The sequence below is a fragment of the Borostomias antarcticus genome (assembly GCF_949987555.1).
Source record: "Borostomias antarcticus genome assembly, chromosome: 22".
Taxonomy (NCBI): Eukaryota; Metazoa; Chordata; class Actinopteri; order Stomiiformes; family Stomiidae; genus Borostomias; species Borostomias antarcticus.
In genome coordinates, this window is record NC_140255.1 from 5924046 (window position 1) to 5949045 (window position 25000).

The 25000-nt window shown below is 48.7% G+C and overlaps 2 protein-coding genes across 2 annotated transcripts in view; one reads left to right on the plus strand and one right to left on the minus strand.

The window, feature by feature from the left end:
• atp2a1l (ATPase sarcoplasmic/endoplasmic reticulum Ca2+ transporting 1, like) overlaps positions 1-11761 on the plus strand; it is a gene marked incomplete at both ends in the record, with an annotated part of 16902 nt that extends 5141 nt beyond the window's left edge. Inside the window, 19 exons of the mRNA XM_084456594.1 lie at positions 1-114; positions 1555-1635; positions 1926-2011; positions 2359-2656; positions 2920-3086; positions 3477-3565; positions 3708-3810; positions 4003-4134; positions 4994-5110; positions 5305-5523; positions 5822-5933; positions 6423-6646; positions 7283-7503; positions 7934-8136; positions 8386-8471; positions 8741-8874; positions 8970-9087; positions 9222-9343; positions 11734-11761. The exon at positions 1-114 is cut by the window's left edge and continues 25 nt beyond it. Of these exons, the coding sequence (XP_084312720.1) occupies positions 1-114; positions 1555-1635; positions 1926-2011; positions 2359-2656; positions 2920-3086; positions 3477-3565; positions 3708-3810; positions 4003-4134; positions 4994-5110; positions 5305-5523; positions 5822-5933; positions 6423-6646; positions 7283-7503; positions 7934-8136; positions 8386-8471; positions 8741-8874; positions 8970-9087; positions 9222-9343; positions 11734-11761 (2654 nt within the window). The remainder of the gene's footprint in view (positions 115-1554; positions 1636-1925; positions 2012-2358; positions 2657-2919; positions 3087-3476; positions 3566-3707; positions 3811-4002; positions 4135-4993; positions 5111-5304; positions 5524-5821; positions 5934-6422; positions 6647-7282; positions 7504-7933; positions 8137-8385; positions 8472-8740; positions 8875-8969; positions 9088-9221; positions 9344-11733) is intronic.
• Positions 11762-14287: 2526 nt separating this feature from the next.
• Positions 14288-24884, minus strand: sult1st6 (sulfotransferase family 1, cytosolic sulfotransferase 6). Its single transcript, XM_084456385.1, has 7 exons — positions 24696-24884; positions 22136-22264; positions 21292-21389; positions 20909-21035; positions 17190-17284; positions 16930-17110; positions 14288-16154 (listed from the first exon to the last, which is right to left on the minus strand). Exons 1-7 carry the CDS (start codon positions 24880-24882, stop codon positions 16042-16044), a joined length of 930 nt encoding a protein of 309 aa, XP_084312511.1. The 5' UTR covers positions 24883-24884; the 3' UTR covers positions 14288-16041.
• Between the last annotated feature and the right edge of the window lie 116 nt (positions 24885-25000).

The window sequence follows — 25000 nt, forward strand, 5'->3', positions numbered from 1 at the left end:
AGGCTCTGAAGGAGTATGAGCCCGAGCTGGGAAAGGTGTACCGTTCTGACAGGAAGAGCGTGCAGATTATCAAGGCCAGGGAGATCGTGCCTGGTGACATCGTAGAGGTGTCTGGTGAGGAGCTCTCTGTCCTGTCCTCTCTCCTCTTCACAGGACTGCTAGCAGCCACAGAGTCAGTCTTCCATAGACCTCCGTCTCCAGGGCATGACATTGAGAACCAGAGGGGGAGATGGGGTGGGGGGTCTTGTCCATTTTAGGCTGTGAGAGAGAGAGAGAGAGAGAGAGAGAGAGAGAGGGAGGGAGGCGGGGGGGAGGGGGGCTGTGAAAACATGCTGAGGCAAGGAAAACAAAATCTTGGGTATAAATACCCCTCTAACACCTGCCCCACTTCTTCTGGCCCGGCCTGCTGGTGTTCATTTATCAGCGTACACCTGTTGCCCTTCAAGCTGCTCCTTTCCGCGGGGCTGGCTGGCTGTCTGTAGCACCACCAGCGAGCAGACAGGAAGTCAGCTAGACCTCCACGCAGTCTGACTTTCACCACAGATTAGAATGTCAGTTCACTAAAAGCTGAAGATCTTTTTTTTGTTGTTGTCAAAGTTATATTTTAACTACTTAAGCTTTATTTCAAACTATTATAACTATATTGAAACCATGGAAGTCCAAAACATTACATGTGGCCACAACATGTGGCCGTCCTCATAGCTTGTAGCTTCCCTTCACATGGACCGCATGCTGCAGGAGCTGGGTGCTATTGCACATTTAAAGGGGCAGTCACACTTGTTAAGGTTAATATTATTTGGATTAAACTTAAACTTAAATAATTAATATTAACTTAAACTAGTGTGACTGTCCCACTTTAATATACTTTATTATGCAAATTTTACATACTTACTATGCTTAACCTTTTATGTTGTATTTCTACTTGCACATATTCATATCCAGATTTTCTACATATCAGAGAGATTTCTAAATATCAGAGTTCTGAGTTCTGTGGTGAGTTCTGTGGTGAGTTCTGTGGTGAGTTCTGTAGTGAGTTCTGTGGTGAGTTCTGTGGTGAGTTCTGTAGTGAGTTCTGAGTTCTGTGGTGAGTTCTGTAGTGAGTTCTGTGGTGAGTTCTGTAGTGAGTTCTGAGTTCTGTAGTGAGTTCTGTGGTGAGTTCTGTAGTGAGTTCTGAGTTCTGTGGTGAGTTCTGTGGTGAGTTCTGTGGTGAGTTCTGTAGTGAGTTCTGAGTTCTGTGGTGAGTTCTGTGGTGAGTTCTGAGTTCTGTGGTGAGTTCTGTAGTGAGTTCTGTGGTGAGTCCTGTAGTGAGTTCTGAGTTCTGAGTTCTGTGGTGAGTTCTGAGTTCTGTGGTGAGTTCTGAGTTCTGTGGTGAGTTCTGAGTTCTGTGGTGAGTTCTGAGTTCTGTGGTGAGTCCTGTGGTGAGTTCTGTGGTGAGTTCTGAGTTCTGTGGTGAGTTCTGTGGTGAGTTCTGAGTTCTGTGGTGAGTCCTGTGGTGAGTTCTGTGGTGAGTTCTGTGGTGAGTTCTGTAGTGACAATCTCTCTCTCCGCCCCCAGTTGGTGACAAGATTCCTGCTGACATCAGGCTCGTCTGCATCAAGTCCACCACCCTGCGCGTCGACCAGTCCATCCTTACTGGTGAGGCAGCCTCCTCCCACCTATGGGAGATGTAGTTCTTTTACATCTAGAGCCTCTCCTCATCTATGGGAGATGTAGTTCTTTTACATCTAGAGCCCCTCCTCATCTATGGGAGATGTAGTTCTTTTCGCCTTACTTGTGAAATATTAGAGATACACCGATGAGGGATGTGACTGAAGAAGTGTTCTAATCCTATGTTGTCTGTGTGTGTGTGTGTGTTGTCTGTGTGTGTGTTGTCTGTGTATGTGTGTGTGTGTGTGTGTGTGTGTGTGTGTGTGTGTGTGTCTCAGGTGAGTCCGTCAGTGTGATCAAGCACACTGATGCCGTCCCCGACCTCAGAGCCGTCAACCAGGACAAGAAGAACATGCTTTTCTCTGTAAGCATCCCTCCATCCCTCCATCCCTCCATCTCTGACCACCTCTTCTCTCCCATCCCTCCATCTCTGACCACCTCTCCCATCCCTCCATCCTCGTCATCATCACCTGTTCTCTATTCTCTCTATCATTAAAGATATATTCATATTTTACCTCTCCCTCCTCTCCTCCTCCTCCTCTTCCCCCTCCTCTTCCTCCTCCTCCTCTCCTCCTCCTCTTCCTCCTCCTCCTCTTCTCCTCCTCTCCTCCTCCTCTTCCTCTTCTCCTCCTCCTCTTCCTACTCATCTTCCTCCTCCTCTCCTCCTACTCCTCCTCTTCCTCTCCTCTTCCTCCTCCTCCTCCCCCTCAGGGCACAAACATCGCTTCCGGCAAGGCCATCGGCGTGGCCGTGTCCACCGGGGTCGGCACTGAGATCGGCAAGATCCGCGACCAGATGGCCGCCACCGAGCAGGAGAAGACGCCCCTGCAGGCCAAGCTGGACGAGTTCGGCGAGCAGCTGTCCAAGGTCATCTCCCTGATCTGCGTGGCCGTGTGGATGATCAACATCGGCCACTTCAACGACCCCGTCCACGGAGGCTCCTGGATCCGCGGCGCCGTCTACTACTTCAAGATCGCCGTGGCGCTGGCCGTGGCCGCCATCCCCGAGGGTGAGGCGGAGAGGGAGGGCCTGGAGTGTGTGTGCATCTGTGTCTATGTGTTTGTTTGTGTGTGTCTGTGTGTGTGTATATGTTTTTGTGTGTGTGTGTGTGTGTGTGTGTGTGTGTGTGTGTGTGTGCGCGCGTCGGTGTGTGTGTGTGTGTTTATGTGTGTGTCTGTGTGTGTGTTTGTGTGTGTGCATCTGTGTGTGTGTGTCTGTGTAGGTGTTGCTGTGTGTGTGTGTGTTGTGTTTGACCTTCCCTGGTGCCCCCAGGTCTGCCTGCTGTCATCACCACCTGCCTGGCCCTGGGGACGCGCCGCATGGCCAAGAAGAACGCCATCGTCAGGTCCCTTCCCTCCGTGGAGACGCTGGGCTGCACCTCCGTCATCTGCTCCGACAAGACCGGCACCCTCACCACCAACCAGATGTGTGTGACCAAGGTGGGTACAGCATCCACACACACACATCCATACACTCTCACACACAGCTCTACACACACACTCACACATCCATACACTCTCACACACACCTCTACACACACACTTCCATACACTCTCCGACACACACTTCTACACACTCACACACATACATCCATACACTCTCACACACACCTCTACACACTCACACATACAACCATACACTCTCACACACACCTCTACACACACACTCACACATACTGTCTCCACACACTCACACACACCTCTACACACACACACACACACACACATACTGTCTCCACACACTCACACGTACAGTCAGTCCAATCTCCCAGTCCCACATGCGTCAGAGGGAGCAGTCAGATCACAGCCCCCCCTCTTCTCCCCCCACAGATGTTCATCATCAAGGCGGTGGCCGGGGAACATGTGGACCTGGACGCCTTCGACATCTCCGGCTCCAAGTACACCCCCGAGGGAGAAGTGTGAGTTCCTACAGGAGACCAACAACAACAAACAACAACAACCAAACAAGAGCAGCGCTGTCGAAGGCTGCCCTCTAGAAAAGAACTTGAAGATATTAAATGACAAACACTTCATTAATTCACTCTCTCTCTCTCTCTGCAGCTCCCAGGGTGGAGCCAAGACCAACTGCAGCTCCTACGACGGTCTGGTTGAGCTGTCCACCATCTGCGCCCTGTGCAATGACTCCTCCCTGGACTACAACGAGGTAACTCATGTCTTCAGCTTATCTCAATGACAAGGCCCATGTATGTATATCCACAAACGGTGAAATGTTCGTAGCCATGTTTAAGTGCTTAGTCGAGTATCAGAGCATGAAGTTCACCGTTGTGATTCATTGTCTTCAGGGAAGCATATCATGATCTTCCTCTGTTCCTCTTCGTCCCTCTGCTCTCTCCAGACCAAGAAGATCTATGAGAAGGTGGGCGAGGCCACGGAGACCGCCCTGTCCTGCCTAGTCGAGAAGATGAACGTGTTCAACAGCAACGTCAAGAACCTGAGCAAGATCGAGAGAGCCAACGCCTGCTGCTCCGTGAGTCTCTCTCCACCTGCCCCGGTCTCTCCACCTGCCCCGGTCTCTCCACCTGCCCCAGTCTCTCCACCTGCCCCGGTCTCTCCACCTGCCCCGGTCTCTCCACCTGCCCCAGTCTCTCCACCTGCCCCGGTCTCTCCACCTGCCCCAGTCTCTCCACCTGCCCCGGTCTCTCCACCTGCCCCAGTCTCTCCACCTCCAGCTCACACCCCTGCCCCCCGGTCTCTCCACCTGCCCCGGTCTCTCCACCTGCCCCAGTCTCTCCACCTCCAGCTCACACCCCTGCCCCAGTCTCTCCACCTGCCCCCCGGTCTCTCCACCTGCCTCGGTCTCTCCACCTGCCCCAGTCTCTCCACCTGCCCCAGTCTCTCCACCTCCAGCTCACACCCCTGCCCCAGTCTCTCCACCTGCCCCGGTCTCTCCACCTGCCCCGGTCTCTCCACCTGCCTCGGTCTCTCCACCTGCCCCGGTCTCTCCACCTCCAGCTCACACCCCTGCCCCAGTCTCTCCACCTCCAGCTCACACCCCTGCCCCAGTCTCTCCACCTGCCCCAGTCTCTCCACCTCCAGCTCACACCCCTGCCCCAGTCTCTCCACCTGCCCCGGTCTCTCCACCTCCAGCTCACACCCCTGCCCCAGTCTCTCCACCTCCAGCTCACACCCCTGCCCCAGTCTCTCCACCAACACAAAAGCATAAACTCTATGACAATATGACATGCACCTTCATATGTCTACACCTTTTTGAGCCTTTCATTGTACGTCGTTCTTAGTATCTTGTTATCTTCTACATACGAGCACACAAATGAACATCCTTGAGTCCTTGAAGCCAGCTGATCAGCGTGTCCTTGCCTCTCTTCCAGGTGGTGAAGCAGCTCATGGAGAAGAAGTTCACCCTGGAGTTCTCCAGAGACAGGAAGTCCATGTCTGTGTACTGCACCCCCGCCAAGGGCGATGGTGGCAGCAAGATGTTCGTCAAGGTCAGACAAGGACTTCCTTAACTTTGCTTTATCACTAGAAAACATGGAACTACATCATCATTTTTATGAACATTACATAAATTATGTATTATGTGTATTATGTATATATATATATATATTGACAGTCCAGTTGGTCAGCGCAGATCATAATTTTTTACAAAACCGAATTCCCTTCCACTGTCCTCGTCCAATAGGGCGCCCCCGAGGGTGTGATTGACAGATGCGCGTATGTCCGTGTTGGCACCACCCGCGTGCCCCTGACCGACCCAATCAAGGAGAAGATTATGGCCGTGATCAAGGAGTGGGGTACCGGCCGCGACACCCTGCGTTGCCTGGCGCTGGCCACCCGTGACACCCCCCTGAGGGTTGAGGAGATGGTCCTTGAGGACGCCACCAAGTTTATAGATTACGAGGTGAGGGACCAGTGATGCTAATCCATCCCTAGATTACGAGGTGAGGGACCAGAGATGCTAATCCATCCCTAGATTACGAGGTGAGGGACCAGAGATGCTAATCCATCCCTAGATTACGAGGTGAGGGACCAGAGATGCTAATCCATCCCTAGATTACGAGGTGAGGGACCAGAGATGCTAATCCATCCCTAGATTACGAGGTGAGGGACCAGAGATGCTAATCCATCGCTAGGTAGGTGGACCCTGTGGTGATAGATAGATAGATTCTAACCCCAGAGGTCCCTCTCCTGCTCCCCAGACTGACATGACCTTCGTGGGCTGTGTGGGCATGCTGGACCCCCCCCGTAAGGAGGTGATTGGCGCCATCGCTCTGTGCAAGGAAGCCGGCATCCGCGTCATCATGATCACCGGTGAGTACGCCCTGCTGACTCCGCCCCTACAGGTCTGTCCCCCCCCCCTCCCCCCAGGCCTTTGAAGAAGTGTGTACTGACTCTGCAGAAAGACAAATACAGTATTTGTCTGTTGGTTAGCGTTAGTGTATTTAAGTGTTGGTTAGCGTTAGTGTAGCCTATTCGTGTGTTGGTTAGCATTAGGGTATTTGTCTGCTGGTTAGCGTTAGTGTATTTGTATGTTGATTAGCATTAGTGTATGTGTGTGTTGGTTAAATCAAATCAAACTTTATTTGTATAGCGCATTTCACACAGAGACAACACAATGCGCACATGTTTTGGGGTTAGAACACATGTTTTGTTGAGTTTTAAAAACCTTCCTGCACCAGTTGGCAGGCTCAGCAGGTTACAGAGGAAAACCAACCGCTCCTCTGCGCCTCGCCTCACTGTGGCTGGGGCCAGGTGTGTCAGGACCCTGCCTGTGTCATAGCTCTGCTGTGTCTCCCTCAGGTGACAACAAAGGTACCGCCATCGCTATCTGCCGTCGTATTGGCATCTTCGGAGAGGACGAGGATGTGACCGGCCGCGCTTTCACCGGCCGCGAGTTTGACGACCTGCCCTCCGAGCAGCAGTTCGAGGCCGTGCGCAACGCTGCCTGCTACGCGCGCGTGGAGCCCGCCCACAAGTCCAAGATCGTCGAGTTCCTGCAGGGCTTCGATGAGATCACCGCCATGGTGAGGACACGCGCGCGCGCGCACACACCAGGGTTATAATAGTTTTGCTTTTTTCATTATTTTTTATTTTTTATATCGTTTTAACCTTTTGTGTTCAATTTCAGTTTAGTTTTAATTAGTTTTTAAAGCAGATTTGCTAGTTTAGTTTAGTTTCTATTTTTTGATAATGCTTAGTTTTAGTTTAGTTTTTATTAGTTTCAGTATTAGTTTTTTTTTCTTCTTCTGCGCTAGCCTCGTGAGACTATCCTGATCTGAGCTCATGTTGTTTCACTCTGTGCAAAACAAACTATCTGGCGAACGTCAGATTACCTCTGCGCAGGGACACAGCTAAAGAAATAATGGAGGATAGATTTCATATCCACCCAAAATACTAGGCTTATGTATGAAATGAAAAAGACTAAAACTAAGGACATTTTCTCTACAATTTTAGTTTATTTTAGTTAGTTTTGTAAACACACAATACAGTTTTAGTTAGTTATCGTTTTTTTGTAAAGCCTAGTTTTTATTTTTATTTCAGTTAACTAAAATGTTTTTTTACACCTAGTTTTCGTTTTTTAGTTAGTTTTCGTTAACTATAATAACCTTGGTGTGCAGTGAGTCTAACGCGCTCTGCCCGCCGCCCCCCTCCCTATCCAGACCGGTGATGGCGTGAACGATGCCCCCGCCCTGAAGAAGGCCGAGATCGGCATCGCCATGGGCTCTGGCACCGCCGTTGCCAAGTCAGCCTCTGAGATGGTCCTCGCCGACGACAACTTCTCTTCCATCGTGGCGGCCGTTGAGGAGGGCAGAGCCATCTACAACAACATGAAGCAGTTCATCAGATACCTCATCTCCTCCAACGTGGGCGAGGTCGTCTGGTGAGCGCCTGGCGCCCTCTAGCGACGGGTTCACATACAACAGCCAAGACGGGTTTTCTAAAAGTGGAGTCCTATTCGTCTAACAAGTCTTTAGAGCTACAGTTTAGAACTGAGAAGGCAGTTTGAAAACAGACATTATTGTTCTTAAGCTGCTTAGAACGGTCTTGGCTGTTGTAGTATGTGAATCTGTCTTTCCAGGACCCAGATACAGAGCATGAGATCTCATCAGTGGTGCATCAGTATGTTCTGAAAAGATTTGCCTTGAACGCTGACATCTCTCTACTTTTCTCTCTTTACCTCTTTTTCATCCTTTGCCCTCTCTCTCATCCACCTTTTTCCACGACCTTCTCCCACTCTCACTCCTTTTTCCTCCTCCTCCTCCCCTTCCTCCTCCTCCCCCCCCCCCTCCCCCCTCCTCCTCCTCCCTCAGTATCTTCCTGACGGCTGCCCTAGGTCTGCCCGAGGCCCTGATCCCCGTCCAGCTGCTGTGGGTCAACCTGGTGACTGACGGTCTGCCCGCCACCGCCCTGGGCTTCAACCCCCCCGACCTGGACATCATGGGCAGGAAACCCCGCTCCCCCAAGGAGCCTCTGATCTCCGGCTGGCTGTTCTTCAGATACATGGCCATCGGCGGTGAGCACAGCTGCCTCCTCTCATGTGTGCAACCTATTAGTTAATAGGTTAATTAATAGAGTATTGCCTATAATAATATAATGCTTAACATGTAGAGTATTGCCTATAATAATATAATGCTTTACCATGTAGAGTACTGCCTATAATAATATAATGCAGCGCGAAGATCTTCAAAAGAGAAATGGTAAGAGTCTGTATCTGTTGTGTTAGAGATTTGACGACCTGTGTTTTGATCTTCCTCCATGACAGGATACGTTGGTGCTGCCACTGTCATGGGGGCCGCCTATTGGTTCATGTACGATGATGAGGGTCCTAAGGTCACCTACTACCAGCTGGTGAGACCACCCGCCCACCCCTAACACTCTGAAGAGAGGGCAAAGCGTTTCAACGCACTCACACAGTTTTGCTACATCGCTTGAGGAGAATCGTCATTTTAGATTATAAAAATAATTCCACCGCTGAGCATTGTGGTTAAAACAGTAGTTGTGTACTTGAGTCATACGTCAGTCGTAGCTGGCGGAGAGCCATCGTACTCCTGGAAGCGCGAGCGCGCTAGATCCCGGCTCACCTGCCCGTTCTCCTCTCTCTCCTCGCCCCCCTACAGTCCCACTTCATGCAGTGCTGTGACGAGAACGAGGACTTCGCCGGCCTCAACTGCCACATCTTTGAGGCCGCTCCCCCCATGACCATGGCTCTGTCCGTGCTGGTCACCATCGAGATGTGCAACGCCCTCAACAGGTCCGTCTCTCCTCATGCTGCCTTCCGTTCAGTGTTTTTATTATCAGAAACACAGCGTGTGTTTGAGGTGTTGAGTGACTGTCCTCTTCCCCCAGCTTGTCTGAGAACCAGTCTCTGATCCGCATGCCCCCATGGAGCAACTTCTGGCTGGTGGCCGCCATGACCCTCTCCATGTCCCTCCACTTCATGATCATCTACGTCGACCCCCTGCCCGTGAGTACCGCCGCAAACCTCACCGCCACGCCCAGCTCGCCGTCCGTCCGTCCCCTCGGTCAGAGCGCCGTTGTGGTTCAGTGTGGGGTCAGGGCTGACGGGCCGCGCCCCTCTTCTCTCTCTCCGCCCTCCAGATGGTCTTCAAGCTGACCCACTTGAACGTGGATCAGTGGTTGATGGTGCTGAAGCTGTCCTTGCCCGTCATCCTCATTGATGAGGTTCTCAAGTTCGTTGCCCGTACCTACCTGGAGCGTAAGTGTTTCTCTCTCTCTCTCTCACACACACACACACACACACGCACACACACACACACCTTACACTATATACGTGTATTTTAAAGCCTTTAAACCACTTTACTAAAAATGTCTAATTGTCTATATTCTGTCTTACATTAAAGATTGTTAAATGATATATGATTGATGGTTAATTATTATTTCAGTGTACATAATCCCTCATACCTCCTCTGGTGAAGAAACATCTGTTTGTAACATCTGTTTTATTTTGTAACATCTGTATTAATTATTAATGGTAATATTTGGTGTTTCATATTCCATTCTCTCTCCATAATCATATTGATCCTGCATTCTTACCTCTGGTCATATCTCTTTTTTAATTGATTTGAGATCACCCTCATCTGCTGTCTACCTCCACTCTGGCTCTTCTCTCTCTCTCTCTCTCACTTCATCTGTCTTTATCTCTCTCTCTCTCACTTAATCTGTCTTTATCTCTCTCTCTCTCACTTAATCTGTCTTTATCTCTCTCTCACTTCATGTCTTTATCTCTCTCTCTCTCTCTCTCACTTCATCTGTCTTTATCTCTCTCTCTCTCACTTCATCTGTCTTTATCTCTCTCTCTCACTTCATGTCTTTATCTCTCTCTCTCTCTCTCTCACTTCATCTGTCTTTATCTCTCTCTCTCACTTCATCTGTCTTTATCTCTCTCTCTCTCTCTCTCTCTCTCACACTTCATCTGTCTTTATCTCTCTCTCACTTCATCTGTCTTTATCTCTCTCTCTCACTTCATCTGTCTTTATCTCTCTCTCACTTCATCTGTCTTTATCTCTCTCTCTCACTTTATCTGTCTTTCTCTCTTTTCATCTGCTGTCTATCTCTTTCTCTCTCTATCTCTCCCTCTCACTTCACCTGTTTTTCTCTCTCTTCATCTGCTGTCTATCTCTTTCTCTCTCTTCATCTCTCTCTCTCTTCATTGTCATCATGTATTGTCCCTGTCATGGTATTCTCCTCCATCCTTCACTAACTCACTGACTTATCTGATTCACTTCCAGCCTAACTCTGCTACCTCCCACCTTCAAACAGTAACCATAGCAAGGTATCCCTCTACCCACACAGCTGCTCTGCCTGTGTCCGTCTGTCTGTGTGTGTGTGTGTGTGTGTGTGTGTGTGTCTGTGTGCTGGTGAGCAGGTATGGAGCGTATGTGTGCGTGTGTGGAGGGGGGTTCATGTGTGTGACAGGCTTAACCTGCTCTAAACCTGCCGGGGTTGCATACCTGCTGTTTGATCCAGTCGGTTTGATACTTGTCAGATCAAACGTGTGAGGTCATACGGTGCGACCCCCTGTGGTGCCTGGCTGCTCTGCTTCCTCCGGCTCTCAGGCCTGCTATCAGTGAGCAGCAGTAGTAGAGCCAGCCTGCTTGGTCAGTAGTAGAGCCAGCCTGCTTGGTCAGTAGTAGAGCCAGCCTGCTTGGTCAGTAGTAGAGCCAGCCTGCTTGGTCAGTAGTAGAGCCAGCCTGCTTGGTCAGTAGTAGAGCCAGCCTGCTTGGTCAGTAGTAGAGCCAGCCTGCTTGGTCAGTAGTAGAGCCAGCCTGCTTGGTCAGTAGTAGAGCCAGCCTGCTTGCAGGTTCTGTTGCTGGAGTGTCTCCCACTGCTCTGTGTCCTAGATCATTGTGCGTTACAGTGTGTAGTTGCTATAGTCTATATAGCTGATGATCTGCTGTTTTATTGCTATATTACTACTCAGTATATATGTACACTGTTACGATATACAGTTTATTGCAACATCTAGGTTTGTTTTTGCATTAAAACTAACTATAAAAGGAGCCATGAATCCTTATAGTAGAGCAGAAAGTTGCTATGGTGATTTAGATGTAATATTCTCCCATATTACATGATATGATCTGTTGTCTTGCTGAAACTAACACCACAGAACACCTCTTCCCTCAGTAACTCTGCTTCCTGCTTTACTCCAGAGAAAAACAACTAACAACTTGTAGAAGAGGAATGGAGAGAATGTAAGAAGTGGAGAGAAAGGAGGAGGAGGAGAAGAAGAAAAGATGAAGATCCCAACCGATAGAAGAGAAGGACAAAACACGGGAAAATCTACGAAAAAAAATCAATAAAAGTCATCAGAAAACCGTTGATAAAAACAGCCTCTGTGTCAGGACAAAGCATTAGATTGAAATGGGGGGGCTACCTCACCCACACAGTATTCGAGTATTTAAGATTTTATTCTAAGAAATAAAGTATGTATTAAAAGTGATTTTTTGTTTAACTTGGATATTCTCGACCGTTGTGTTTTTGTGTCCCAAGTTACTTTCTTTCTATCTACATAAACCATGTTGTCTGATCTCCCAGCTCCCCCTCGGCTCTCACCCTCTCGCTCTGATAAATGCTCTCACATGGGGTCCAGGCCCGCTGGGAACCCCTATGTAGTGTAGGAGGACCCTGGACAGAACCTGCCCAGGATAGAACCAGAACCAGCCCAGGATAGAACCAGAACCAGCCCAGGATAGAACCAGCCCAGAACAGAACCAGAACCAGCCCAGCATAGAACCAGCACAGGACAGAACCAGAACCAGCCCAGGATAGAACCAGAACCAGCCCAGGACAGAACCTGCGGTCAGGGGTGGACTCGGGCTGTCTGAAGGGCAGGGGAGAGAAGAATAGAAGAACCTACTGCACGACACAGGGTCACACACACACACACACACAGCTATGACACAGGGTCACACACACACAGCTATGACACAGGGTCACACACACACACACACACAGCTATGACACAGGGTCACACACACACAGCTATGACACAGGGTCACACACACACAGCTATGACACAGGGTCACACACACACACACACACAGCTATGACACAGGGTCACACACACACACAGCTATGACACGGTCACACACACACACACACACAGCTATGACACAGGGTCACACACACACACACAGCTATGACACAGGGTCACACACACACACACACAGCTATGACAGGGTCACACACACACACACACAGCTATGACACAGGGTCACACACACAGCTATGACACAGGGTCACACACAAACACACACAGCTATGACACAGGGTCACACACACACACACACACACACACACACACAGCTATGACACAGGGTCACACACACATACACACACACACACACACACACACAGCTATGACAGGGTCACACACACACACACACACAGCTATGACACAGGGTCACACACACACACACAGCTATGACACAGGGTCACACACACACACACACACACACAGCTATGACACAGGGTCACACACACACAGCTATGACACAGGGTCACACACACACACACACACACACACACACACACAGCTATGACACAGGGTCACACACACACAGCTATGACACAGGGTCACACACACACACACACACACACACAGCTATGACACAGGGTCACACACACACAGCTATAACACAGGGTCACACACACACACACACACACACACACACAGCTATGACACAGGGTCACACACACACACACACACACACACACACACACACACACACACACACAGCTATGACACAGGGTCACACACACACAGCTATGACACAGGGTCACACACACACACACACACACACAGCTATGACACAGGGTCACACACACACACACACACAGCTATGACACAGGGTCACACACACACACACACACACAGCTATGACACAGGGTCACACACACACAGCTATGACACAGGGTCACACACACACACACACACACACACACACACACACACAGCTATGACACAGGGTCACACACACACACACACACACAGCTATGACAGGGTCACACACACACACAGCTATGACACAGGGTCACACACACACAGCTATGACGCGTCATTTATGGTGAAATAGTCTTCATCCTTGATTAAGATGAACATTCTGTAGGTTAGGCGATCCAGATTCAAAGTAATCACACCTCTATGATAAAAACACACAGGGAACAATACAATTTGAAAATGTTCATTTCACAAACACCTCAAAAACACAGGGACACGTTGGTTATGTTCATGTCATGCTGGTTATGTTCATGTCATGCTGGTTATGTTCATGTCAAGCTTCATGTTTTAGGTCATTTGCATCTTACATCTTACCAAAATCTGGACAAGTATAAATATTGATCCCTGAATTCAATCAAGAAATTAGCAAATCCAAATAATTTTATGAATGTAATAATCTTCCTTTACTTAAACAACTCAATAACCTGAAACAAACTAGAATAGGGAAGAACCTCTGCAAGAAAATAAGATACAACTGATTTAAGAAAATTATGAAAAAAAATGATTTTAAGACCCAATATTAGATTACATGACTGTTACCGTAAGAAGATAGAAAATGTAAAATACTGCCCCGAATGTTTAGAATCACTCTACATGTCCATTAGACACATGTTGGCCGCTGTGTTTAGTTCAGCGCAGCTTTAGGATCTGGAGGCTGACTGGTTAGAGGGTGACTGGTTAGAGGGTGACTGGTTAGGGGGTGACTGGTTAGGGGGTGACTGGTTAGAGGCTGACTGGTTAGAGGCTGACTGGTTAGGGTGTGACTGGTTAGAGGGTGACTGTTTAGGGGGTGACTGGTTAGAGGCTGACTGGTTAGGGTGTGACTGGTTAGAGGGTGACTGGTTAGAGGCTGACTGGTTAGAGGCTGACTGGTTAGGGTGTGACTGGTTAGAGGGTGACTGGTTAGAGGCTGACTGGTTAGGGTGTGACTGGTTAGAGGGTGACTGGTTAGAGGCTGACTGGTTAGAGGCTCACTGGTTAGAGGCTGAATAATTAGGGAGTGACTGATTAGAGGCTGACTGGTTAGAGGCTGACTAGACCATTGGAAGAGCCCCCATAGGACATGTCAGGTCTAGACCATTGGAAGAGCCCCCATAGGACATGTCAGGTCTAGACCATTGGAAGAGCCCCCATAGGACATGTCAGGTCTAGACCATTGGAAGAGCCCATAGGACACAGCAGCACATTTTATACACTAACAGAGCCCTCATTAAAGGAGTAGTAAAGGGAAAATGCATGTTTAGCCCTGTTTTAAGGTTACTTATGATCATATACAATGGTTCTCTGGAACACCCTGCCGGAGTGCCTAAGAAGGGCCAAAACAACGGAGGTCTTCAAGCGAGACCTCAAGACGTACCTTTTCGACCTAGCCTACAAACACTAGCCAGGACCTTGAGACACAGAAAGGCAGCCTCAAACCGACCTGTGAATCCTTAGTATACATTGGTATTTATCCTGCTATGCACTCTATGTATATCAAGTAGTGTACAGAAGCTGGTTACCCTGAACAGCTTGTTCTGTTCTGACATCTGTGTTGCTTCAATGGCTCAGTGTGCTACTAACCGTTTTCTGCCTCCCCTAGTGCCTCTCTCTCTCCGTCCTACCTTCTAACCAGGTCCAGTGGATGCCCCACTGTCACCCGCAGACCACCCTGAGTCCGATAGATACCCCCGTGTCAGCTGTGGATGTCGTAGTATTTAGTACACACACACACACACACACACACACACGTACACACAGACATACACCAGCCCACTTCCGGCTTTAGGCCTGGGCCATGGCAAACACACACCAGTATTTGCCATGTCTCTCCTATGATGCTTTTTTAGCCTCTCTTCCTCTGAAATGTAATTTAATGTAATGTATTGCTTTATAAATGTTCTTAGCCAGTAGACAAACATACTCCTGGAGCTTGCTCGATCGCCTTGTTGAGAGGGGTCAGGGAAGAATTTTTACAGCTCACTTATCTGGCCCCCGGGTGATTACTGTTTTTTTGCTTCCCTCTGGAATATGTAGAGAGTGGGTCGTATGCCCACCTTCCTTGTTCTCTGTAAAGCGCATTGTGTTGCCTCTGGGTATGAAATGCGCTATACAAATAAAGCTTTGATTTGATTTAATTTGAATAGCTACCGTAAGTAGTTCCGCTTCCTGAATCCCTTCTGCGGATTGATCTACACAACGGTCGCTTCAATATAAGTCAATGGATTTCATAAAATGATAAATAAAACCCTACAGGATTCATACTTTGCGGCGAATTTGATGTCAGAACACCAACAGCTCGGTGAGCTTCTTGTCTTTGAAATCGAGAGTTTAACATGTTTTTGAAAGATTTTTCACGGTGCCCACACACATCCATTGTATGACCAAAACGGTGGTAGAGCAATTATCAGACTTTCTCAAAAGTGCTAGTTTTGTCAACATTTTGATCTGAACCATTGTATATGATCATAAGTAACCTTAAAACAGGGCTAAACATGCATTTTCCCTTTACTACTCCTTTAAGACACGTTATTGAATTTTCTTGCTATGTTTTCCGATGTGAAGGGCAGCCAAAAGGGTACGTCGTCTCGTTATCACCACTCAAGAGAGCACTTTAACGTGACGTTTTTCAACCGTGGGGACACCAGGGGGGGTGGCTGCCCCCCTCCCAAGTCAGCCAGTGCCTGCTGTAAACATGCGTGTAGTGTAGGAAGGATGTTGTGAATGACAGCAGCTATTTATCAACATGCTGCATCTGAGTGACCGGTGACGCCTTGGTCTGCTGGTTCTTCACATCCTGATTCTTACTGATTCATTCACCAGTCAGAGATCACAGCCATGTGTGGAGCTGTGTGTTGACAGTCCTCGGTCTTTTATATTCAAGGGGTCGTTGTTTTGGAAGAGAGAGGGAGAACTCCGCTAGATGGTGGTCCTGAAGGGGATGTTGACATCCTTCATTTGTCTCTGATAATCTTCATCAAAGAGCTTTGACTGGTCAGGCGTGAAATGATTGGTCCAGTCGCCCACTACACCTGAGATTGAAGACAGGAAAAATATTACAAAATATCAAAGTGTAACTAATCAGTTGCTCCAGGGGGTCCGATCCTTTAGATTCTGTATTGTATGTAAACTAAACCATTATGGTCATACAGAGAACCACTGCTAGAGGGCGCCATAGCACAAAAGAACCATGTGTAGGTTAGCCCATGGGTTAGCCAGATGCCAGATTAGAGCAAGGAGGTCAGATTAGCTTTAGAGGAAGATGGAGTTAATGTAGGGGGTCACTTCCTGGTAGGGCCTGTATAGCTGTGGAACCTGTTCAGAAACAACAACAGTTGTTTTGTCAATCTAGACACTAGGGAGGATCAGTCAGACAGGCCTAGGAGAGATCCCTCTGGAATATGTAGAGAGTGGGTCGTATGCCCACCTCCCTTGTTCTCTGTAAAGCGCATTGTGTTGCCTCTGGGTATGAAATGCGCTATACAAATAAAGCTTTGATTGATTGATTGATTGATTGATCAATCTAGACACTAGGGATGATCACTCAGACAGGCCTAGGAGAGATCAATCTAGACACTAGGGATGATCACTCAGACAGGTCTAGGAGAGATCAATCTAGACACTAGGGATGATCACTCAGACAGGTCTAGGAGAGATCAATCTAGACACTAGGGATGATCACTCAGACAGGCCTAGGAGAGATCAATCTAGACACTAGGGATGATCACTCAGACAGGCCTAGGAGAGATCAGGAACATGAGAGATCATTTATGGACAGGAAGGGCTGAGCTACAGACCACAACAGACCTTTCCTCATGAAGGGAGATATGGACTGGTCGAAGAGAGGCTTGGGGAAGAAGCTGTAGTTAGCCATGGGGTTCTCCTTCATGTTCTTGAAGGATGTGAACTCCACAATGCGGCTTATGACATCATCAGAGAGGGACAGGTCCAGGTAGTGCATGATGCGCTCCACCTCTCTGCGAGGGTTCTGTGGAGACAAGGATTCACTCATGAGTGTGTGTGCAGATGAAGACATTGGGACATTTGTAATAAATGCACACCGCTACCTCCTTCATGTCCTCGTAGAACAGGTAGAGGATATTCTTCTTCTCTCTCTCCTCCCAGTAGCCCTTCACGTGGTCATACCACGACCCCCACGCCACTGGGACAAAACAAAACACAGCTTCATCATGATCACTGATAGTAAATCACAGAGACACAGTTGGGTCCAAGTCACTAAGATCTCATTATATTACAAGTCATTATCAAGTAGCACAATGACTTGCAACATAAGTTCAGTAGTACGATAAGAAAACTAGACATGGTGCTCAGACAGCACAGATCAGTGATCACAAATCACACCTCAGTTTATATGTAATAGCTTACCACAGGATCCAGGTTAAGAAAATGAAAATTTTCCTAATAGTGAATGAGAATCAGATATTATTTTGTTTTACATGCATAGAAAGATGTTTGCTTAAACAGCAAATAAATAAAGTTGATATCTATCTACCTAGAATGGAGAAGTAAGACGCCTCCTTCCCTCCACTAGTCTGGGGGTCCACCTTGGGCAAGTGGTAGTACCCCCTAGCCCCCCTACCTGGGGTTACAGGAAAAATCCCCTGATGACAAAACAACCAAAAGGAAGAGAGACCCGACCCGGAGGAAGCCCGGGGCCCTCGTCTGGAGCCAGGCCCAGACGGAGGGCCCGCCTGCGAGCGCCTGGTGGCCGGGCTTACCACGGAGCCCGGCCGGGCCCAGCCCGAATAAGCAACGTGGAACACCATCTCCTCCTCCATCGTCCCGTGGACCCACCACCCGCGGGAGGAATTGTCGGGGTCGGGTGCGCTGCCAACTAGGTGGCGGTGAAGGCGGGGGGCACCGACGGACCGGACCCGGGCGGCAAAGGTTGGCTCTGGGGACATGGAACGTGACCTCGCTGGGGGGGAAGGAGCCGGAGCTTGTGAGGGAGGTGGAGCGATACCAATTACACCTGGTGGGGCTAACCTCCACACACAGCACCGGCGCCGGAACCAAACTCCTGGATAGGGGTTGGACCCTGTTCTTCTCCGGAGTTGCTCACGGTATGAGGCATAAGGCAGGTGTGGCTATACTAGCTAGCCCCCAGCTGAGCGCCTCTGTGCTGGAGTTCACCCCAGTGGACGAGAGGGTCGCCTCCCTGCGCCTTAGGACTGTGGGGGGGGGGGACTGTGGTTTGTGCTTATGCACCGAACAGCAGTTCAGAGTACTCGGCCTTCCTGCAGACCCTGAGTGGAGTCCTTTTGGGGGCTCCTGCAGGGGACTCCACTGTCCTACTGGGGGACTTCAATACACACGTAGGCAATGATGGAGAAACTTGGAGGGGCGTGATTGGGAGGCATGGCCACCACGATCTGAACCCGAGTGGTGTTTTGTTGTTGGACTTCTGTGCTAGTCACGGTTTGTCCATAACAAACACCATGTTCGAACACAAGGATGCCCACAAGTACACCTGGCATCAGAACACCTTAGGCCGAAGGTCGATGATCGATTTCGTTATCGTATCATCTGATCTGATCTGAGGCCATGTGTTTTGGACACTCGGGTAAAGAGAGGGGCAGAGCTGTCCACTGATCACCATCTGGTGGTGAGCTGGTTACGATGGCGGGGGAAGCTTCTGGACAGACCTGGAAAACCCAAGCGTGTAGTGTAGCCTGTCCGGAGAGAATTCAACTGCCACCTCCAGCGGAGCTTCTCAGGCATCCCTGTGGAGGTTGGGGACATCGAACATGAGTGGTTGGTGTTCAAAGCCTCCATTGCTGAAGCTGTGGCCTGGAGCTGCGTCCTGAGGGCCATAGGTACCTCAAGGGGCGGTAACCCTCGGACACCGTGGTGGACACTGGTGATCAGGGAAGCCGTCCGACTGAAGAAGGAGGCCTTCCGGGACATGTAGCCAGGGAGACCCCAGAAGCAGTTGCAGGGTATCGACGGGCCCGGAGGGCTGCAGCTTCGGCCATGACCAAGGCAAAGCAGCGGGTGTGGGAGTAGTTCGGAGAAACCATGGAGGACTTTCGGTCAGCATCAAGATGCTTCTGGAAGACCATCCGACACCTCAGGAAGGGAAAGCGGGGGACCATCTAAGCTGTGTACAGCAAGGAAGGGACACTGCTGACCTCAACTGAGGTCGTTGAGCGTTTGCCCAACCTGTCTACATGTGCTTTGTGGATTTGGAGAAGGCCTATGACTGGGTCCCTCGAGAGGTCTTGTGGAGGGTTATGCGGGAGTATGGGGTGAGGGGGTCCCAACTTAGGGCCATCCAATCCCTGTACACCCAGAGTGAGAGTTGTGTCCATGTCCTCGGTAGTAAGTCGGTTTCCTTTCCGGTGGGGGATTGGCCTCCGCCAGGGCTGCGCTTTGTCACCAATCCTGTTTGTGATTTTCATGGACAGGATATCGAGGTGTAGCCGTGGGGAGGTGGGTTTGCAATTCGGTGAGCTGAGGATCGTGTCGCTGTTGTTTGCAGATGATGTGGTCCTGATGGCATCATCGGCCTGCGACCTCCAGCACTCTCTGGATCAGTTCGCAACTGAGTGTGAAGCGGCTGGGATGAGAATCAGCACCTCTAAAGCTAAGGCCATGGTTTTCAGCAGGGAACCGGTGGTTTGTCCGCTCCGAGTAGGAAATTAGTCCTTACCCCAAGTGAAGGAGTTCAAGTATCTGGGGGTCTTGTTCACGAGTGAGGGAACCATGGAGAGGGAGTTTGGCCAGAGAATCTGAGCAGCTGGTGCGGTTCTGCAGTCGCTTTACCGCACTGTTGTGACGAAAAGAGAGCTGAGCCAAAAGGCAAAGCTCTCGATCTACCGGTCTATCTTCGTCCCCACCCTCACCTATGGTAATGAAGGATGAGTCATGACCGAAAGAACGAGATCACGGATACAAGCGGCCAAAATTAGTTTTCTTCGGAGGGTGGCTGGAGTCTCCCTGAGAGATCGGGTGAGAAGTTTGGTCAGCCGGGAGAGACTCGGAGTAGAGCCGCTGCTCCTTTGTGTTGAAAGGAGCCAGTTGAGGTGGTTCGGGCATCTAGTGAAGATGCCTCCTGGGCGCTTCCCTAGGGAGGTGTTCCCGGCGTGTTCGCCTGGGAGGTAGACCCAGGACCAGGTGGCGGTACTACATATCCGCACTGGCCTGTGAGCGGCTAAAGATTCCCCATGCAGAGCTGGTTGATGCTGCTAGGGAAAGGGATGTCTGGAGCCCCTTGCTGGAACTGCTGCCTCCGCGACCCGACCCCGGATAAACGGATGACGATGGATGGAAATACCAAAAGATGAATGGAGGTGAATCGACAAACCCAGAAATGGCTTGTGGACCCGTCTTGTGATTTGGATCTGCTCCAAAATTGAATAGGTTCTAAGTTGGCGCATGCATCCCTCCACCTAGTTTCATGAAAATCGGTCTGGTAGTTTTTGCGTAATGCTGCTAATAAACTGATGGAAGAACAGACACGCCAACAAAAACATTACCCCTCACCCTACGACGCTGTCACTGGGGCAGAGGTAAAAAATGAATGGAGGTGAAAAGCCGGCAGTGTTTGGATGTGATTTGGATGTGCTTGAAAATTTAATAGGTTCTAAATTGGCCCATTTTACACCCCTGCAATGGTCTTCTGCAGGGTTAACCTTTGTCACCCTTATATAAAGTTGTTTCATAACTAAAGGCAGGTTACTCCGAACAATCATTGATACAGTAACAATAAGCCAGTTAATGAATGACTTTGTTATGACTTTACATTCATCACGAAATGTCTTACATGTTCCTCTCATGAACTTGTGTATGTAGCCGTCCCATGGGCCTGGCTCGGGTTGGGTGAGGTTCATGCGGTCGAAGTGGAAGTAGCTGACCATGTTGTCTTTAGCATTCCGTGCTACGTAGATGACCTGGAGGGGAGAGGAAGAAGGGTGTAGATCTGATAACCTGTCATATTGTAACAAACCTGTTAAGAGATATGAAGTAGCCTAATATGTTAGGAGCTGAGAGGCTTGGACCTATAGTATCAGAGCTCATTGTGAGCTGAAGTACTTCTCTTTGTTAAGGCTTTTATTTCCTGAGGTTACAGTAAAGCACCTAGAAGCCAGTCTCCTTGAGTCCATCATGTTTCCCCCCAGACCAGAGGCCCTTATCCTCCCCCCTCACCTTGCATCTGTTCTCCCAGAAGCCCTCAGGAACAAGCTGGAACGGCAGGTGGGTCTTGATGACTCTTGGGGGGTCCATGCTGTTGAGGAGGTCCAGGCCTGGATAGGCAGTGGGAGGAGGGGTAATTAAAGGGTTAAACACATCTGGTACATCTACAGTGGTACTTCCTCTGTGAGGGCTATGTGTTGTGCACTGACTGCTGAAACTCTGTGCTGTGTAATATACTCCATAATATCTTCTATGTAATATACTCTATCATATCCTCTATGTAATATACTCCATCATATCCTCTATGTAATATACTCCATCATATCCTCTATGTCATATACTCCATCATATCCTCTATGTCATATACTCCATCATATCCTCTATGTCATATACTCCATCATATCCTCTGTCATATACTCCATCATATCCTCTATGTCATATACTCCATCATATCCTCTATGTAATATACTCCATCATATCCTCTATGAAGGGAACGGTGGAGAGTCTTGTTGTTCCCTCCCTAGACTTGCTTTTCATTAGTCTGTCTTTGGCAGGGCACCGGGGGGAATGTTTACTGGTTAACGGCCCCTCCAACCTGATTAAAGCAGAGGAAATGTGTTACGAAAACCACCGCACAAACATTCCTCCAGGAATTGGGTTTAGTACATGGAGGGACTCTACAGCCCTGGTTCAAGGATGAGTTTGAGCTTACTGAGAGAGATGATCTACATAGAAATACTTCCCTAGTTCTTGAAGATGATGAATTGCATCGTGGGAGAGCTTCATTATCATACATATTGATCTCCATATAGAACGTAGGACGGAGTACACACACACACCCACACACACAGCGTACCTGATGGGATAGGTGGAGGAGAGCAGATCTCCAGAAAGGGGATGCGAACCATTATGGGGGCTCTCTTGCAGATCTCCACTTCTCCATTGTGAAGCAGGAGGTCAACTATCTCCTGAGTCCACGTGGTTCCTGAGGGAGAAGATGGAACTCTGAGGTCTGGATTAATTGATGTGTGTGTCCCCCCCAAAAAACATACATTTTCCTGTTTGAGCCTAGCAATTGCACTACCCTGGCGAAAACTACCCTCGAATCCGGAGGCCTTGAAATATGCCCCGAGCGGCTGGGTAACCGTGGATCGTTTTCGCAGTTCGAATACGTAGCCATGCAAATACGCATTAGTGTCATCCAGCCCTGAGGTCTGTTAGTGGACACTACAACTACTGAGGTCTGATAGTGGACATTACAATATTGTGGAGTATCAGGATCCATCATCTTCAAGTTAATTCAAACGTTTAGATACTGCTGAGTAAATCACAATTTTAATCACAAAACTGGCAAAAATGTTTTTTTCTCCCCACACCTTTGCTGGTACAAATCCTACCTTGAAAACAGAGCTCAGTGTGGAAGGATCAATGGTGAATTGTCACCGACTCTCAACCATGATGTTGGTGTGCCACAGGGCTATATTCTGGGACCTCTCCTCTTCGGCTTGTTCATTAATGATCTGCCATTAGCATGTATTGGGGCTGACATACAAATGTCCGCACATGACAAAGTAACATGCAAAATGCACATGCAAAAATGTGAGGGGAAAAAAGTTCGCATTTTTTCTCAAAAAGGATGAGTGCTATTCCAGATTATTCCGTCTATGTATCAGGTGAGAAGCTTCAAGTGGTCCCCAACTACAACCAGGCCAGGTCCAGCCCGGCTTATGTGCATGGCTGTCTTGTTTCTGTTCAGGACTGGTAGGACGGAAGCTAGTCATGCTCTGAAATAGCTGTGAATTGAAATTACATGAAATAATGTCTGATAAATTAAGATAGGTCTTGTCACCTGGACACATGAGTTCCAATGCTTCCAATGCTAATCCAGCACAATAAGAGTGGGATAGCCAGTTAGCTCATGAGTTCACAACAACTAGCAGCAGCTTCCATAACATTAATGGTAGCGGTCAGTGGTTAAAGCAGTTACACTGATAATAACATAAAGTCATTCCCACTGGGTCTTGAACCCCAGTCTCCTGGATGGGAGTCCAATGCTCTGACCACTAGTCTACTTGTGCAGTGGGGAGAGCATTAGACTCCCACCCAGGAGACCAGGGTTCAAGACCCGGTGGGGATGAATTTATGGGACTATATCCCAAACCTCCACATGTTCATCTTTTCACTCCAACCTTTACCCCTTGCTCGAGTCCTCACTAAGACCAAGAAAGTGGATCACATCACTCCAGTTCTGAGGTCCTTACACTGGCTTCCTGTCTGTCAAAGAATTTACTTCAACATACTGCTGTTGGTTTATAAAGCACTGAATGATTTAGGGCCAAAATATATTTCTGATCTGCTCATATGCTATGAACCATCCAGGCCTCTCAGGTCGTCTGGCACAGGCCTGCTTTCTGTCCCCAGAGTTAAAACAAAACATGGAGAAGCAGCGTTCAGTTTTTATGCTCCACATATCTGGAACAAACTTCCAGAAAACTGCATGTCTGCTGCAACTCTCAGTTCTTTAAAATCAAGACTGAAGACTTTTCTTTTTGCCGCTGCTTTTTATTAAATCAAATAATTATTCATTCATACACTGCACTGTAATTTTTATTCCTGTATTTTATTTTTCCTGCATTTTGTTTTAAATGTCCTTTTTTGCACTTCGTTTTATATGACATTTTATGTGTTGCACTTTGTCTTGATGCTTTTAATGTCTCATGTAAAGCACTTTGCATTGCCTTGTTGTTAAAATGTGCTATACTAATAAACTTGCCTTGCCTTATAGGTTAGATCCTGTCCCAACTCTTATTCTAACCCCAACCCACACTAGGGACTGGAAGAAGGACACCAAAACCAACCCATCAATCTCCACTGCACAAATAGACTAGTGGTGAGAGCATTGGACTCCCCCCGGGAGACCGGGGTTCAAGTGTCGGTGGGGATGACTTGACTTAGGGCAGATTGATTTTGGTGTCCTTCTTGATTTTGGTGTGCTGGGACTACTGCCTCTTGTGGTGCCAACAGAGAGATGCAGGCCAACATTGTCCGGAGTAAGAGAGGGAGGAAGTGATAACCCGACAAACGCTATACTAGATGCGCTGGTTTCCAGCCACGCACAAAAACCTTGGTATTATATTAAATCTCTTTTATTAGCTCTCTCATTTAAAAAGTATGTTCTGTCAAAAGTCAAATTCAATTTGCACAGTTTCATTCAATACGGAACAACCTTACATCTGAAGCTATTAATGTACTTCCATGCCATGATCCTTCCACATATTACAAAGCTGTTTAATAACTACCTGGTCTCATGCCAGTGATACATCTCTGAACATGTGTAACCTTTTAAATGAGAGAGATGAGTCTAGTATAATACTAAAGCACCAAAGTATCTATCAGCCAGCTCCCTGGTCCAGTACCTGCTTTGGGGTAGGTGGCGATGAGGATGTCCGAGGGGTCGGGGCGGAAGGCCCAGATGGAGTCCCAGTTGTTGGCAATGTGAGACATGAGAGGGACGCCCTTCACCTGGATCAGAGGGAACCGGCACATGGCGCTGCTCGCTTGCTCTATGGCCTCTGTGACGGACACCACGTCCTCCTCCGCCATGATGACCAGCAGAAGGGTGACCGCGCGTGGAACGCTAAGCGTCGGTAGCGAGACCACAAGATGAGCTCAGGGGAGACTGAGAAGTCTGGCTGGTCCTTCGTCACTATGCACACTGGGT